The sequence below is a fragment of the Lipotes vexillifer genome, unplaced genomic scaffold (assembly GCF_000442215.2).
Source record: "Lipotes vexillifer unplaced genomic scaffold, Lipotes_vexillifer_v1.1 scaffold382, whole genome shotgun sequence".
Taxonomy (NCBI): Eukaryota; Metazoa; Chordata; class Mammalia; order Artiodactyla; family Lipotidae; genus Lipotes; species Lipotes vexillifer.
The window spans coordinates 10,577,929-10,593,602 of NW_006780611.1; the positions used below are offsets into that span (position 1 = coordinate 10,577,929).

Here is a 15,674-nt window from a genome sequence, read left to right on the forward strand (position 1 = left end):
GCCCGCTAGGAGGTGCCTGGTATGACCACCCCCTCCCATCCTGGGCAGCGAGGGCTCAGCCTTCTGCTGACTGGGTGAGGAGGGCGCCCACTGGGGCGGGGGGGCGGGCAGCTGGAGAGAGAGGCCCTTTGGGCCAAAGGACAGAGCTGCTCCCACAGAGTGCCTTATGTCTCGGAGTCTGAGTCTGTGTTCTTTCCCCTGAGCCCCTCTTTGAGGTACCCCATCCTGCCCTCCTCACCCTGAGCAGCCAAGCCCTGAACTCCCCCCCACCAGCCCTGGCCTGAGGCTGGAGTACCCCTGCTTGAAGTGGCTGCCTTCCATTGGCTGGGCTTGGACTGGGGAGGAGGTCTGTCTGCCCCTGTCCAGGGTCTCAGAAGAGAGTCTAGCTTCCTTTACCCTCTGTCACCCCCCTGGACAAGGAGATCTGATCTCCCCCAGGAGGCAGTGTCTCCTACATAGTAAGGGACACTCACATCCTGCCCCCTAGGCCCCACCACACTGGGATTCACAAAAATCCGGATTCTAGAGTTGAGGGGTTCCACGCCAGCTCCTCCTGTCCACCCACCCCACAAGCAGCATTAGAATTGCACCTGTTTCTCAAGGTGCCAGTCCCCCATCCCCAGGTCTGGTGCACAGCGCTTCACAGCCATTATCTTGGCCATCCCACACCTGGTGAAGTAGGTATTATCATCCCCGTTTTATAGGTGAAGAAACTAAGGCTCAGAGAAGTGACTTGCCCACGGTCACACAGCTAGTAAGTAGCAGACACTGGGCTCTTCCCCCTCACCATGCTGCTTCTGTTTGCACACCTCCAGTCCCAGGGAGCTCAGCCCCTAACGAGGCAGCCAGCTCCACTTGCAGGCAGCTTTGACGACGAGAAACATTTTCTCTTCCTTGAACTGAAGGAAGCTCTATGCCTCTTGTAAGCTCTATTCTAACTCCATCCTCAGGGGCTGCCAGGAGCAGCAGGCTGATTCCTCTCTCAGACTCCAGCCCCCGAGAGATTTGGGGCAGAGATCACTGCCCTCTGAGGCTGTGGTGCCTTGGGCTCACATCCTCCAGTCCATAAATCAAACGGCACAGCCCCCTGCCCACTGGGCTCCCCGTCCCGGGGCCTCATTTCTTCCAGGGCAGACACTCATGATGTCTCCCCCTCTGCTGCCTCCCCCAACCACCCCACCCCAGGCTGCTGAACGAGAGTGACAAGCGCCCCTTCATTGAGGAGGCCGAGCGGCTCCGGATGCAGCACAAGAAGGATCACCCAGATTACAAGTACCAGCCGCGGAGGCGGAAGAACGGGAAGGCGGCCCAGGGAGAGTCAGAGTGCCCAGGCGGGGAGGCCGAGCAGGGCAGTGCTGCTGCCATCCAGGCCCACTACAAGAGCGCCCACCTGGACCACCGGCACCCGGGCGAGGGCTCCCCGATGTCCGATGGAAACCCTGAGCACCCCTCGGGTGAGCACGGAGCTGGGAGCTTGGGTTGGGGGAGGCTGGGCGGTGGGGAGAGGCAAAGGCTGGATGGCTTGAGACCCGAGGCTCTGGGAAGGGCTGGCCGGGCTGGGTGGTTGCTCAGCTGGGGTGCAGGGGCCCACAGGGAGCTCAGTGGGGACTCAGGTGTCAGGGGAGGCGGCTGGGCAAGAGGGCTCTGACCAGGACTGATAGAAGGGGCACTGCTTTGGGGTGAAGAGACCAGTTAAGGAGGCCATGGAGGCCAGTGGGGGAGTTACACCAAAGAAAAGTGGGACAGAACCATTCTGAGAAATGGGAGAGCAGATGAAGGGGAGATCACTGCCTCTTTCCCACCTCCCAGTCTGATGGGGGAGACACGGCATGTGACATTGAGCACGTGCCATGGATGAGCCAGACACAGGGTATCTATCCTGTTTCCTTCTCATTAATGATAATAACAGCTAACATTAATTGAGTACCTACTGTGTGCCAGGCACACATTCAATCACTCTAAACTGTGATGAGGCAGTCACACTGCCTGGGGTCAGACCTCAGCTCTGGCAAATTACTCTCATTTTACAGAGAGAAAACTCTACAGAAAACTGAGAGTAACTTGCCATACAGCTGAGGTCTAAGCCCAGGTGGTTTGGCTCCGGGGCCTCTGCTGGCACCACAGCTGCCTCACTTGTGTTCATAGCATACAGAACACCGTGCTTGGGGTCAGACACGTTGGCAAGTCTCAGTGAGCAGAGCTCTGCCTTCAGAAGACACGCTCCTAGTACTCCTTTGTGCCAGACCTGGAAGCAGACACCAGGCATACAAACGAGAAGCCATGGTCCCTGGCCTCAGGAGCCCACTCTAGAGGGATGAAAACAACTGAATTAAGTACAGGATGAAACAAGTGCACACAAAGCCCATGAGGGGGCATGACCTCTAGGGAGGAGGCATCGACCTGTCCACCCAGTCGGTCTCCAAAAATACCCAGCTACCCACCAGACTCTGGTCAAGGAAAGCTTCCAGAAGGAGGCCATGTCTGAGCTGCTTGGTATCACCTTTGTTTTACTAATAAGGAAACTGATGAGAAGATAGGGGGTCTGCCCAGGATCACACAGTAAGTGACAGAGATTCAAACTCAAAGTCTAGACACTCTGGCCAGCACAGGACTCAGCATTGCCTCTGGTCTGACGGAGGCACAGGCCTGCCCTCAAGCAGCGTCTGGTTTGCGAGACCATGAACATGTTCTCTCTCTGATGGGATCCTCAATCCAGCCATTCCGCCCTCACACTCTGTCGGAGATTCAGGGACACAGACACACCAGAAGACCTTGGACCTTGTACAGAACAACCAGTTCACTATGTTACTGTGGGCCTGGGCTTTCTCTTCCCCTTCAACAGCTCAGCTACTCCTCCTCAGTGAGACCTTCCCCACGTCCCCAGGGCAGGGTGAGCAGCTTCCTGCGCTGGTCCCCTGAGCCCTTCACACATCCCCTCATCACAGCACTTTGGATGCCGCCCTCTAGCCTTGTGTGGGTCCCTGGATCTCCCCCAAGACTAGGAGCTTGTGCAGACAAGGACTCATTTGATTTACATTTGTATCCCCTACACCTGGCACAGTGCCTGGCACTTAGCAGTGTCCCCTAAGTGTTTGCTGAATGAATGTGTGAATGAGCAAATGGACAGACAAAGGAACGGGGTAGAGCAGGTCACTTATCTCATTGCTCTCCTGAACAGGCAGGGAGAAAGCTGGAGGAACAGTGGGACAGCGCGGTGTGTGATGGGAGTTGAGAGCATGTTCGGGGGCACTGGGTCACAGGGAAGCTTTCCTTGAATAAGGGGCACTTGAGGTGGCCTTGGGAGGAAGGAGGGGGTTGGAGGTGACACATCACTGTTCAGGGCCCAGGGCTGGAGGAGGCCCAGGCAAGCCAGCAAAAGCGATGAGGGCGGGAGAGGTCAGCAGAGGGGGCGGCCAGCAGAGGCTGTGTGCTTAAGAGAGAACAGGCGAGCCCAGACCCACAGGCCAGACCCCATCGGGCTCAACAGTTAAGGAACAATGGGAGCAGGGAGGGAAGCCGACTTCAGCTGGTGTGAGGAAGAGCTTTCCAATGGGAAGGGCTTCGCAAAATGAAGCAGGCCTCTCCAGGAGGTGGGTGACCTGGGAGTCCTATTTTGGTAGGAGACAGGACTCATTCCTAAGATTGGGGAACTTCATAAATAACTGGAGATCAACCCAAGATCAGTACATAATTACATGCCACCTCGGGCTGCCCAAACATGTAAAACTTGCAGGGTCATGCAGTGATCAGTCCTCAGCCTCTGGAGGCATCTTGTCTGAAAGTGAACCATCAGAATCCAGCAGCCTCTGACCTCGGTTCCTGCTTCCTCTCTCTCTGTCTCCCTCCCCAGCAGGCCAGAGCCATGGCCCGCCCACCCCTCCGACCACCCCAAAGACAGAGCTGCAGTCGGGCAAGGCAGACCCCAAGCGGGATGGGCGCTCCATGGGGGAGGGCGGGAAGCCTCACATCGACTTCGGCAACGTGGACATCGGTGAGATCAGCCACGAGGTAATGTCCAACATGGAGACCTTTGATGTGGCTGAGTTGGACCAGTACCTGCCGCCCAACGGGCACCCAGGCCATGTGGGCAGCTACTCGGCAGCTGGATACGGGCTGGGCAGCGCCCTGGCTGTGGCCAGTGGACACTCTGCCTGGATCTCCAAGCCTCCAAGTGTGGCTCTGCCCACGGTCTCGCCACCTGGTGTGGATGCCAAAGCCCAGGTGAAGACGGAGACCGCGGGGCCCCAGGGGCCCCCGCACTACACTGACCAGCCGTCCACCTCGCAGATCGCCTACACCTCCCTCAGTCTGCCCCACTATGGCTCCGCCTTCCCCTCTATCTCCCGCCCCCAGTTTGACTACTCTGACCATCAGCCCTCAGGACCCTATTATGGCCATTCAGGCCAGACCTCTGGCCTCTACTCGGCCTTCTCCTACATGGGGCCCTCACAGCGGCCCCTCTACACGGCCATCTCTGACCCCAGCCCCTCAGGGCCCCAGTCCCACAGCCCCACACACTGGGAGCAGCCAGTATATACGACACTGTCCCGGCCTTAAAGAAGGCCCTGTCACCACCACCCTCGCCCTGCCCCTTCCCCCAGCCCTCGCGCCCTGTTCCTCGCCCATCTCAGGCCCGGTGGCGGCTGTGGAGGCAGCTGCAGAGGCTGACAGCTGAGGGAAGGCCTTCTGTCTGGCCCACTGCCTTTGATGACCCCACCCCGTCCTATCCAGACTCCAGCCCAGGCACAGCCCTGGGCTACTCGGCTGGGCAGAGGAGAAGGAGGTTGCTTGTTGCCCCAACTGAAAAACGAGGGGCTGCACCTTCCCCCCAGGAATGACCCTCGATCCCAGGATCTGAGCAGGCCCCGCTCACCCTCCTCCGGGAGGAGGGGAAGCATCCAGGGTCGGATGGGAATTGGAGGCCTTGCCACTCCTGTGCCCATGTTTCCTCTTTCGTGGGCAATAAGGGGACTGACATAACCCGTGCCACCTGCACCATGTGCCTAAGAGTAAGGCCAGCCAGAGACCTGCGTCAGTGCCTGCAGCAGGCTCCGTCTACCCCTCAGGGGCTGAGGACAGTTCTGAATAGCCTCGAGGGAGAGGGGGTGGGGGGGAGCTCAGAGGGAGGTCTCCTCAACCCTTCCGTGCCCCCTCCCCTCCTGAACACAGGAAGGCATTGGCACAGAGGCCCCCAGATCCAATTTCATGCCAGTAACCTCATTCTTTGTCTAATGGAGAAAGAGGACCCAGGTCCTACTCCACTGCAAGCTCCCAGACCTTGAGGCACATCCCAGGAGGTGAGGAGGCAGGGACCCCAGGATTCGGAGACAATTCACAGAGCCTTCCTCCCGGCTCCCCGCCAACTCCCTCTCCCCTCACCAGGCTCTGTGGCCCCTGCTCTGTCAGCCCCAACTCCTTGGGCTTCCCAGAGTTTTAGGCTGCTCAGGCCCAAACCCTCGGCTCCAGGGGGAGACCCAGGGCCCAGCACCCGGGTTGCTGGCAGCAGGCTGAAGACACTAAACTCCTGACATGTACATTCTGCCCTGGCCTTTTGCCCTTTGCCTCCCAGTGGTATCTGAATAAAGTATGTAGCTCTGTTCTGCCCCTATTTTCCTGTTCTGCAGCCCCCCAATCCACATGTAACTCATTACTGCCCCCCTCTTATTTATCTGAGTAGCTCCCTCTCCCCCTTCCCCTCTGCTAGGTACTCTAGCCCCTATTAACTCTGCATTAAGCATTCTACATAATAAAATTAAAGGTTCCGGTTACCTGCTTGGTGGGCCTGACCTGGCCTGTCTCTTGGTCTCTTATCCCTGTACCTGTGCTTTTTCAAACACTTTCTCAAAGTGGCTAGGGGTAGAATGCAAAGAACAGACAATCCAAAGGTCTCCTCTCTCCCAGTGCAGCAGGTTAGGACAACTGGCATCGCAGCGGGGTCAGTGTGTGCTCAGAACCGAGGCCTCAGGTGGGAGCTCTGCCCCCAGCCCAGCTGTGCCCACCACACTGCAGGTGGGCTACTTGCTGACCCAGTTGGAACTCAGCGAGAGCGCCTTCCAAGCAGCCCTTTCTCGCCCAGCAGAGCGGGGGCCTTGCAAAGAATTCAAGGAACAAGTATTTGAAAGGTATATCAGGCCTCATGTCTTGCTGTCTGCAGTCAGCAGGCCTGGTCCTTTAGGATGGGTGGATGGGCCTTCTCTCACTGTACCCTCCACTTGCCACCTCCCCCAATAACACACACACGCACGCGTGCGCGCGCGCGCACACACGTACACACACAAACTTGTCCAACACCAGGATCTAGCCGAGTCCTCGTAGCAGCTGCCTGTGTCTAAGTGTAAACCAGGATGGCAGACATGCCATCTAATCCTTCAGGGTTTCCTCCCCAAACGCTCTTTCCTCAACGGAATTCCAACCTGCACTCTGGCGCCAGGAGCTCCTCCACCACAGGGACAGGGAAACCTCTTCCCCTCTTCCCCGTGCTCCACTGATAGACACCTCCAATGGCTGGAAGTCCTTCCTTACACTCAGCTCATAGTAACAGTAATAGATACCCTGTACTGGGTGCTCCCTGGCCAAGTGCTTCGTGTCCTTCAGGCCTATGAGGGAGTGGGTCCAATCGTTATCCCCATTTCCCAGATGGGGACCTGACACTTTGAGAGGTGGGTGCTAAGAAGCGCTGGTGCAGATTTTGAAGGCAGCTGACTGCAAAGCTTGCGGCCTTAACCATCTCTTCCACCTGCCCTACTTCGCTTGTAATCTGAAGCGACGATGCTTTCACGGCTCCAGGCCAGCATCCCCAGATCTTGTATCTATTTCTTCTGTCTGTGGGCTCCAGCCCCTCACCTCCTAGTCAGGACCTTGGGCGGGGTAGGAGGCACCAAGAACTAGCCCAGTCCTCCCAAGTGGCCAGACTGACATCTGGAAGCTATGTCATGCAAGCTCTTCAGGCCCCTTCACCAAAACCACTGGCTCCCATGAAGCGGAGTGGTAACTACAAACCCCTGCTCTTGTAGATAAAACCTGTGGCCAAGTCAGACCACCTGTATACAAGTGGTTTTCTAGTGTTTTGTTGACGTGTTGTAGATAAATGCAGGATTTTATATTGATCTTTAACAGATTTCATCTTAACAGATTGCATCTGACCATTTCCCCACCTATATTAAATCCTTCAGAATTCTGAATCCAACTTACAGTTTTCCTGAGCTTTATGTCTGAAACTTGAATATCCTCATTCAGGTCACTAATGAAAAGAGGTTGGAATGAGGAGGGACACGCCCTGTGCACACCACTAAGAACCTCTCCATCCATTCTGTGAACTATACTCTTAGGGACAAGACTGTCCAATCAATTCTGAATCTAATTTTAGCACCTTGAAGTACACGCTTCTCCATCATAGCCGCACAGAAAGACTGCCTGATGCCTTGTTAAAATCAAGGTTCACTGTATCTGTGGCATTCTTCCAACCTACCAGACCAGTAACCATTGAAAAAAGAAAATTTGGTTCACTTGGTGATATTCTTAGAAACCCTATGCTAGCTCCAGGATCCTTTTATTATCCAAGTGTTTTCAAATATGCAATAGCCTAATTCTAGAATTTTGTTAGGGATCAATCAGTACCAACCTTATGTGCTCTTAATTCTTACAACCCACCCTTTCCCTCTACTGACAAGCAGGACATTAGTCCATTTCTAGTCTGTTCAGTATTTCCAGTCTTCTCCTGTGCTCAGTGGGATTGTGGACATGGAGCTGGCAGGGCAGGTGGGAGGGGCTACATCAAGAAGATGAAATCACCACCTCCAGGACCTCGTGAGGCTCACTGGAAAGTCACTGGGGATACGGGAGAAGGGAAAATGGCCCCAAAGAACAAATAACCCGACAGAAGTCGGGAGACCTAGCTTGTGCTCATGCCTTAGACCTGAGATTCTGGATGAGCTCAGGCCTCAGTAAAGTAGTGGCTCCACGTGTAAACAGAGAAGGGACAGGTGTATCTGGAGAGGGTTGAGGAGACTACGCCCTGGCCTGGCCAGCTGAGCAGGAAGGGGCTGACTCCGTGAAAGAGAAGCAGAATGGGAAGGGGGAAATGGGAGGAAAAACACCCCTTTCTCCAACCCCTCTACACCCTATCCCCTAAGGGTTAACCCCCTCCCTCTCCCAGCCGCTTCTCTCCTCCTCCACCCAAGCCCCATCTCCCTTTAATCACATCTGATACTGAGCGGCCCAGCAGGAACAAAGAGACCATTTAGAGAAACGGGGCCAAGAAAGTGACCCCCGCACTCTGGGGCGGCCGCCTGGATGCCAGCACAAAGGCGGCATTTCAGAGCTGAAATTTCAGCACCCAACTTGATTAAAGGATTCCACAGGCTTGGAGGACGGTGGAAGGGGGTGCGAAGTCCACTCCTCCCCCAAATTAACCCTTCTCCAGAGCAGCAAACACCCCTCCCGCTCCTGGGGATGCTCATCACTCCCACCCTGTCCAGGGGGCACCCACACCCAGGGTCCCTGCCTCTTGCAGAGGTCAGGCAAGCCCAGCTCCTCCTCTTCATGGAAGAGAGCTGGCAGCAGAAGGGAGGTCAAGGCTGGAATATTCAGGAAGCCCATTTTCCCTTCTATCCCCGCTGGTGTCAGTATACACCCTCTCCCTGTCATCCGTTCCCCCCACCCGCCAACCCCGAGAAAGGGAGGAACCAGCATGATCGATTGGGTAAGCAGAGTGAAGAGAACAGGACCCATTAGAACCTAGGGCAGAGAAAGGGGAGCTCCAGTCCTGATTTAATGTCACGCCTTGAACCCAGAAGCCCTGCTCCCCTGCCCACCATCAGCCCTGCACCCATCCTAGTGAAGGCCTCGGAGGAGCAGGGGCCCCACACAGAAGGGGAAGGACATCTTCCAGAAGCTGGGAAGGAGAGGGTATGGGTGTGGCAGACCAGAGAGGTGGGTCATGAAGGATGGTGTGTGGGGAGTGGCCTGAAGAGCGGGGATCGAGGGGGGTGGCAGGGGAGGGGAGGCAGGGGTGGGCAGGTGCTCGGCCCTTGGTCCAGCTGCTGACTTGCCCGGCAGGGCTCTCTCGGGGAGGGCAGGAGATCACTGCATCCCCAAGCTTCCTGCTGGGGCACTGGCTCCTGAAAGGGGATCCGAGCCCACGATAAGAGGCTCGAGGCAGGTCCTTAGGAAACAATGGGTGGCTTGATGAGACCTGCTCTGTGATACTCCTGAGAAGGGAGAAGCCCCTGCAGCCAGTCCCCACTGGAAAGGAAATTGGGGGTTTCCGTGGCAACCAGCTCCCTGGGCACAAAGGCTTGTCTGTCTGCTGGGAAGGCAGCTGAGGTGTCTCCTGCAGCAGCCTCTGCTCTGGTGGACTATGAGATGGAGGGAGGGACGTGGGGGAACCACAGGGGGTCAGGGCCCCTGGTGCTTCCTAAAGAGCTGACAGTTGCAGGGCCACTGGGATGGGTGCACCCTCCAGGCAGCAGGGCAGAAGAAGTGAGTAGGCCTCCCAGGCAGCTGGAGGCGGAGGGGTTGAAACGTTGAAGAATTTATTATTTACACGTATAAAAAATATGAGACTAGAAACTGGGGCTGAGGCACAGTCAGGAAGATGATTCCGGCTCAGTCGGTGATGATAAGCTCGTCTACCCCCCAGTCTTCATAGCTCCCGTCAGGCAGGTAGCGGCGAATGATGATGGGAATCTTTCGGGCCCTGTGGCAGGGGAGAAGTCAAGGTACATTAGGGCTGGTGACCCCAGCCCTGCAGCAGAGGGACAGAATGTGCAGAATGCAAGGCAAGAGAAGTCTTAGCAGCATCCTCTTGAGACTATGAATGCACTTTGTAGGAAAAGGAGTTACAACAAAAAAAGTTCCTGCATCTCTGAGTGTGGCACTTGAGTCTGGAAGGGCTCTGCCATCCCATGGCTGAAGGGAGGAGGGGGAAACGTAGAGGGATGTTGGTAAGGCCAACTGCAGTAGGAACAGGGAAATTCGGATAGACAGCAAAGGTCTCATCAATGTCCTCCCCTGCCCCTTTGCCTGCCCCCTCCTCCCCCTCCCTCCTCCTCCCTGCAGGGCTGACTCCCAAACAAACTAAGGGTCTACAGGAACAAGAACCACACTTCCCCATCAGGGAAGTGGGGGAAGGGTGTGCAGCAGAGAACCCAAGGGATGCCTCCCAGGGCTCTGGAGCAGTGAACCATGATCTGGGCGACTTACTTGAGCTCTTTCATGGCGATGAGCAAGGGATCTGTCTCCCCCTCCAGCTCCACCATCACGGGGGCACACATCCTGTAGGTACAGGGACAGGTGTTGGGGGAGACTACAAACACAGGGAGAAGGGCCCAGCATGAAGTCGGGGGGTAGCTTCACAAACAGGATCAGATCAGCATCCAGTCCTCACCCAGAAAGGGCACCTTCCAGGTAGGCGGGCACAGCGGATGTGGAGCGGCAGTTCAGAGGCACTGACAGCGAGGGTACGCGAGCGGGAGCCTGTACACTAGACTTAAACTTTGCCTCCAAAGATACTGAATTTCTTCCCCAAATCTCACTATCCTCATTTGAAAATGAAGACAAAAAGCCCTGCCACGCCTACACAACAATGATGCCAAAACACTACTGGCTAACAAGCAAAGACTAAGTGCCACAGCTGCTCTCAGCCCTTCACAGAGTACTGTATCTGAGGTAAGTACTCTTGTTACTTCTGTCTTACTGATGAAGAAACTGAGGCACAGACGGGTCAGTAACTTGCCTAAGGTCACACAGCCAGTAAGTGGTAGAACCGAGATTTGAACCCCAAAGCCTCCTCCCTACTGTGCTACACCACCTCCCATTATTTTTAAAAGCTGGTGATTCACAAACTGAAGACCGGTACTGTGAACAGGACAAGTGTGAGCTTTCATCACTGGGCCGTGTGACATGCGTCATGTCAGCTCCCCTGCCAAGGGCCTCCCCCAGGGCCCACCACAGACTCCTGAGCCTGCAGCCACAGCAGAGTGTTCCAGCACAAACGACCTGCATGTGCAAAAGCTCACCCTTCTGACCACTCTAACTCGACCCCAGAGCCCTGCCTCAGGGCCCAGCTTGCCTCATTTTCCTTCTCTGTCTTGGCAATACCCCCTACAAGGGTCCTGCTCCTCCAGCCTCTACACAGGGCCTGTGGTGGGGCGCTCGCCTCCTTACCACCCTTCCATGACGCCCCACAGCCATCAGGCAGGCAGAACCTCACCTGGCCCCTGCTTACCTTTCTAGTACCTTCTCATGCTACCTGCCTATATTTACCCCGCATTCCAGCCATACCAAATTACTACAGTTCCCTAGACATACCCGGTTGTTTCCTTTTTTGCATCCTCGTACAAGCTCTTCCTCTCCCTACAGGCCTGCAAGGGGCTCAGATGTCTCCACTCTGGAAGGCACTTGCTGAAGCCTCAGTGCCCTGTGACTCATTTTACACACGCTTCTCTCGGCACCACTATCACTACACGGTTTGAAGTTTTCCAATGAGACCTGGTGGCCCAGGACCCCAAGCCCACTTGGCCCACGGCACAGGCTCCAGAAACAAACAGGCCAATTCTAGGCCCATCTCCTCTAGGAAGCCACACTTATCGATTCCAGCTCAAGTTTACACTAATGGATCCCAAACCTAATAATCATCAAAATTACTGGGAAAGTATGCTAAAAATACAGGCTCCCAGGTTCTTCCCCAGACCCTTCCCCCTCACTCTCTAGTGAAGCATCCTGAGAACCTGCATTAGCAAAGCTCCCCAGGTGCTTCTGATAACCAGCCCATCTGAGAGCCACCAGTTCACACTAAACTACCTAATTTCATTGCTAAATATTCTGATGTCCGTTACTCCCCAAAGCCTGAAAATTTCCCAAAGGGCAGAGACCAAGTTCTTTAACTTTCTCTATATCCTCTCTCTCAATAATTATTTGAACCTCCCCAAAATGTAAACCTTTAAAGAATGGGGCAAAATGCTTTCCCTGATCTGCATATGCCTTATTTCTTTCAAGATAAGAATAACTCAACAGCATTAATTCATCCAGCCCTACTATGTGCACAAGAAGTGTGAGAATGCGCCCGGAACGTCTCCACCTGTGGCAACCATTCAGCCGCCAGGTGGGGCTAATGAACCAGAGAGCGGCTTCATCCACAAATATCCAAGAAACATCTGTTCAGCATCTACTAAGTGCAGAATTGCAGGCCTCGTACTCTGGATAAGCTCCAGCCCTGGACGTCCAAGGGCTTACAGCAGCCGGGGAACCACCAGACAGCACCCCAGCCCTCAGTCGGAAAGAGCACTGTAGACTAGACTAAGCTAGACCGAGGCTTGCTCCCCGAGGAAAGCAGGACCTGGGCCTCGGTAGTGTTTGAAATGCCTGCTCCATACTGTCCACCAAATGCAAGCCCATCTTCTGAACTTGTCACTCAATGAACCAGTGACATCTTTTCCAGTCTTGTGCCCCAAGCTACTTGCCATTCCCCCACCACAATCCATACACGCCTGCCTCTACCTGAACCTTTCCTAGTGCTGTTTCTGGCGCCTGGGATACGTTCAAAACCACCTCGCTTTAATTCTAATCTCTTCATGAGGCTTCCCCAGTCACCCCTGCCATTACTCCCTTCTCTCTTTTGTTTCTCTTGTAAAGCAGCAATCCCATCCTCCTTGGGTTCTGGGTATTTAGAATGGGTCCATCTCTCCCACCAGACTGTAAACACCTAGAGACCTGGGGAATTGTGATCATCTCTGCATCCCCAACAGGTGCAAGCACAATATCTTATTCGATGCTGAAAGACTTTAACTTGCATACAGTCTATTTGTTTGAAAAATAATTTATGAATTATTCTTTCTGCCTGATCATATTTAGCAGACATAAGCACTGCCCAATCAGTGCTCTGCAATGATGGAAATGTCCTCTGTCTGCACTACCCATTACGGTAACCACAGGGAGCTACTGGGCACATGAAATGTGGCTAACGAGACCAAAACACTGAACTTCTATTTAGTTTTACTTAAATTTAAATGGCCAAATGTAGCCAGTGGCAACCATAACTGCGGTGCAGGCCTAGAGGATCCTGACCCCAGCGATACCAAAATCATCATACTGAGTGCAGCTCTCATTTCACCCAGACCAGCAAGGAGTACAACCAGGCTGGCAGGAGGCCTACTGCTGCCAAGTGGGTGAGGAACGACGTTGCCCGCCCATAAAGCCCTCTATCGAGGTGAACACGGTGGTCACCTTCACTCCACAAGACTGGAGGAGATGAAGCCCAATGCTGTTTAAAAACCTGGGCGGGGTGGGAACGGATGGATGCATAGATTGAGCATCACCGCTCCGCCAGCACGCATCGTCCCACAAATCTGGCCCCAGCTTTTCTTTCAAGCCTATAGTTTCGACTACTCCCCACTTGAAGCAACCCCTCCTCCAAGTACCCACCACTTCCCACAGCAGCTTGTAAGAGGTCTGGGGTAGGGCTCCTTTTCCCGGCCTCACGTTTCCCCGCGGAGGACGTTCCATGAGAGCCACAGTAACATGCCCGTCCCCTCTCTGTCTTCCCACTTACTCTCGCCACAACGGAGGAGGAACTCATCTGACAAGGGAGCCTGGCGGGGAAAGCACGCATCTGTGGTCCAGCCTATTCAAGAGTCCCTGCTTCCTCAAAGCCATCTGACCTGTCCTCCACGATGCCCACAAGCTCAGCAGGCAGGCTGACGCCTGCACACAGGGCCACTGGCAGCGGCAGTGCCCACGGCTGTTGGGGTGGACGCGGAAGCGTCGCACGTTGCGATCCCCACCTGCCTACTGCTAGCTCCTGAATCCTGTTAGTCTTCAACTAGCTCCAAGCTCGGGAGACAAAGGAAAGGCTGCTAATTTCCACCCCCCACCCCCCCCCCCCCATCACTGCTCTGTGCTTTCACGTTTCCAGCAGGACCTCTACATGGAGGGCTCCCCCACTCCTCTGGGCTGGCCCTTGTCTATTGACTCAAGAACCACCTTAAGCCCAGGGGGTGCTGCCGCAGCACCCCCAACTAACCAGCCCACAACGGTCGAGGGATGATCTTATTTTATTTATTTATTTATTTCTGCTTCCCTAACTGACAGGCACTCGTTACACTCTGTATTCTTATCGCTATTCTTCTACTGTACTGTTATCTGACTTCTCAGATGTTTATGTCCTGTTTCTCCACTGGATCACAAACTCTCTGAGGGCAGGGGGTCTAGCACAGTGCCTGGCACACAGGGACAGCACCACCCTTGTTTAGCGTGTGAGAAGAGGGAAGGTCTGTGGTCAGGTGCCAGGCTGAGCCACATCAACAGCGTGCAGGTTCCCTGTAGCCTGTCTGATGGAAAAGATGGTGAGGAGGCTCATACTCACGCGATCTGAAGGGCTCGGGTGCCCAGCACACGGGCTCGCTCATACTTGGTCATATATGGTGTGGTGATTCGCTTCTGGTTGGCCTGCGGTCGCTCTCCAGAAGGGAGGATCTCAACATTCTCCTGGCCCTCCTGGACACCAAGGAAGAAAAGAGGGAAAAATCTCAGCATGCATTATCGGGGGTGAGGGGCAGGATGACGACGACAGCGATTATAACCACCACTATGCTACTGCTTATTACGTGCCAGTGACCATGCAACTGCCTCATTAACACCTCATTTAATCCTCACAATAACCTTATGTGGTGGGGATTACAATGCCCATTTTAGAGCCTTGGAGGGTTAGCTAACTTGGCCAAAGTCTCAGACCTAGTAAAAAAGGACTCATGATCAGGGAGTCCAAAGCCAGCTGCCTCACCCAGAAGAGAAGTCCTTGAGCATCCATACAAAGAAGTCCTTGAGCACAGACAACAAATCACCCTAAGCAGAAAGAGGAACAAGCACCCCATCTTTACATATTCATATATTTAACAATCACTTATTAAGCATCTGTCATGTGCCAGACATCATAATAGGTGCTGAGACAGAAAGCTAAGAGTTTCTGCTCTCAAAGAATACATAGTCTGGGGAAAAAGACAAGAGTAAACAAAACAACAAGTGCTATAAAAGTATGCAAGTGTGATGTAAAAGAATGAAATTAGAACACTCCCTAACACCATACACAAAAATAAACTCAAAATGGATTCGAGACCCAAATGTAAGACCGGACACTATAAAACTCTTAGAGGAAAACATAGGAAGAACATTCTTTGACATAAATCACAGCAAGATCTTTTCTGATCCACCTCCTACAGTAATGGAAATAAAAATAGACAAATGGGACCTAGTGAAACTTAAAAGCTTTTGTACAGCAAAGGAAACCACAAACAAGACGAAAAGACAACCCTCAGAATGGGAGAAAATATTTGCAAATGAATCAACAGACAAAGGATTAATCTCCAAAATATATAAAGAGCTCATACAGCTCAATATTAAAGAAACAAACAACCCAATCCAAAAATGGGCAGAAGACCTAAATAGACATTTCTCCAAAGACGACATACAGATGGCCAAGAGGCACATGAAAAGCTGCTCAACATCACTAATTATTAGAGAAATGAAAATCAAAACTACAATGAGGTATCACCTCACACCAGTTAGAATGGGCATCATCAGAAGATCTACAAACAACATATGCTCGAGAGGGTGTGGAGAAAAGGGAACCCTCTTGCACTGTTGGTGGGAATGTAAATTGGTACAGCCACTATGGAGAA

General features: G+C 53.8%; 2 protein-coding genes across 3 annotated transcripts in view; one reads left to right on the plus strand and one right to left on the minus strand.

The window, feature by feature from the left end:
• The window catches only part of SOX10 (SRY-box transcription factor 10), an 11,827-nt gene extending 6,634 nt beyond the window's left edge, over positions 1-5,193 (plus strand). The window contains exons 4-5 of one of the 2 annotated variants that reach the window (XM_007454035.1): positions 1,186-1,454; positions 3,854-4,668. In XM_007454035.1, the coding sequence (XP_007454097.1) occupies positions 1,186-1,454; positions 3,854-4,557 (973 nt within the window). In that variant the 3' untranslated portion in view covers positions 4,558-4,668. Of the gene's footprint in view, positions 1-1,185; positions 1,455-3,853 lie in introns of both variants that reach the window. The other variant, XM_007454034.1, reaches the window with a different exon arrangement.
• A 4,413-nt stretch (positions 5,194-9,606) lies between these two features.
• The window catches only part of POLR2F (RNA polymerase II, I and III subunit F), an 11,173-nt gene continuing 5,105 nt past the window's right edge, over positions 9,607-15,674 (minus strand). The window contains exons 3-5 of the mRNA XM_007454036.1: positions 14,363-14,495; positions 10,204-10,275; positions 9,607-9,697 (exon numbers count right to left, since the gene is read on the minus strand). Of these exons, the coding sequence (XP_007454098.1) occupies positions 9,607-9,697; positions 10,204-10,275; positions 14,363-14,495 (296 nt within the window). The remainder of the gene's footprint in view (positions 9,698-10,203; positions 10,276-14,362; positions 14,496-15,674) is intronic.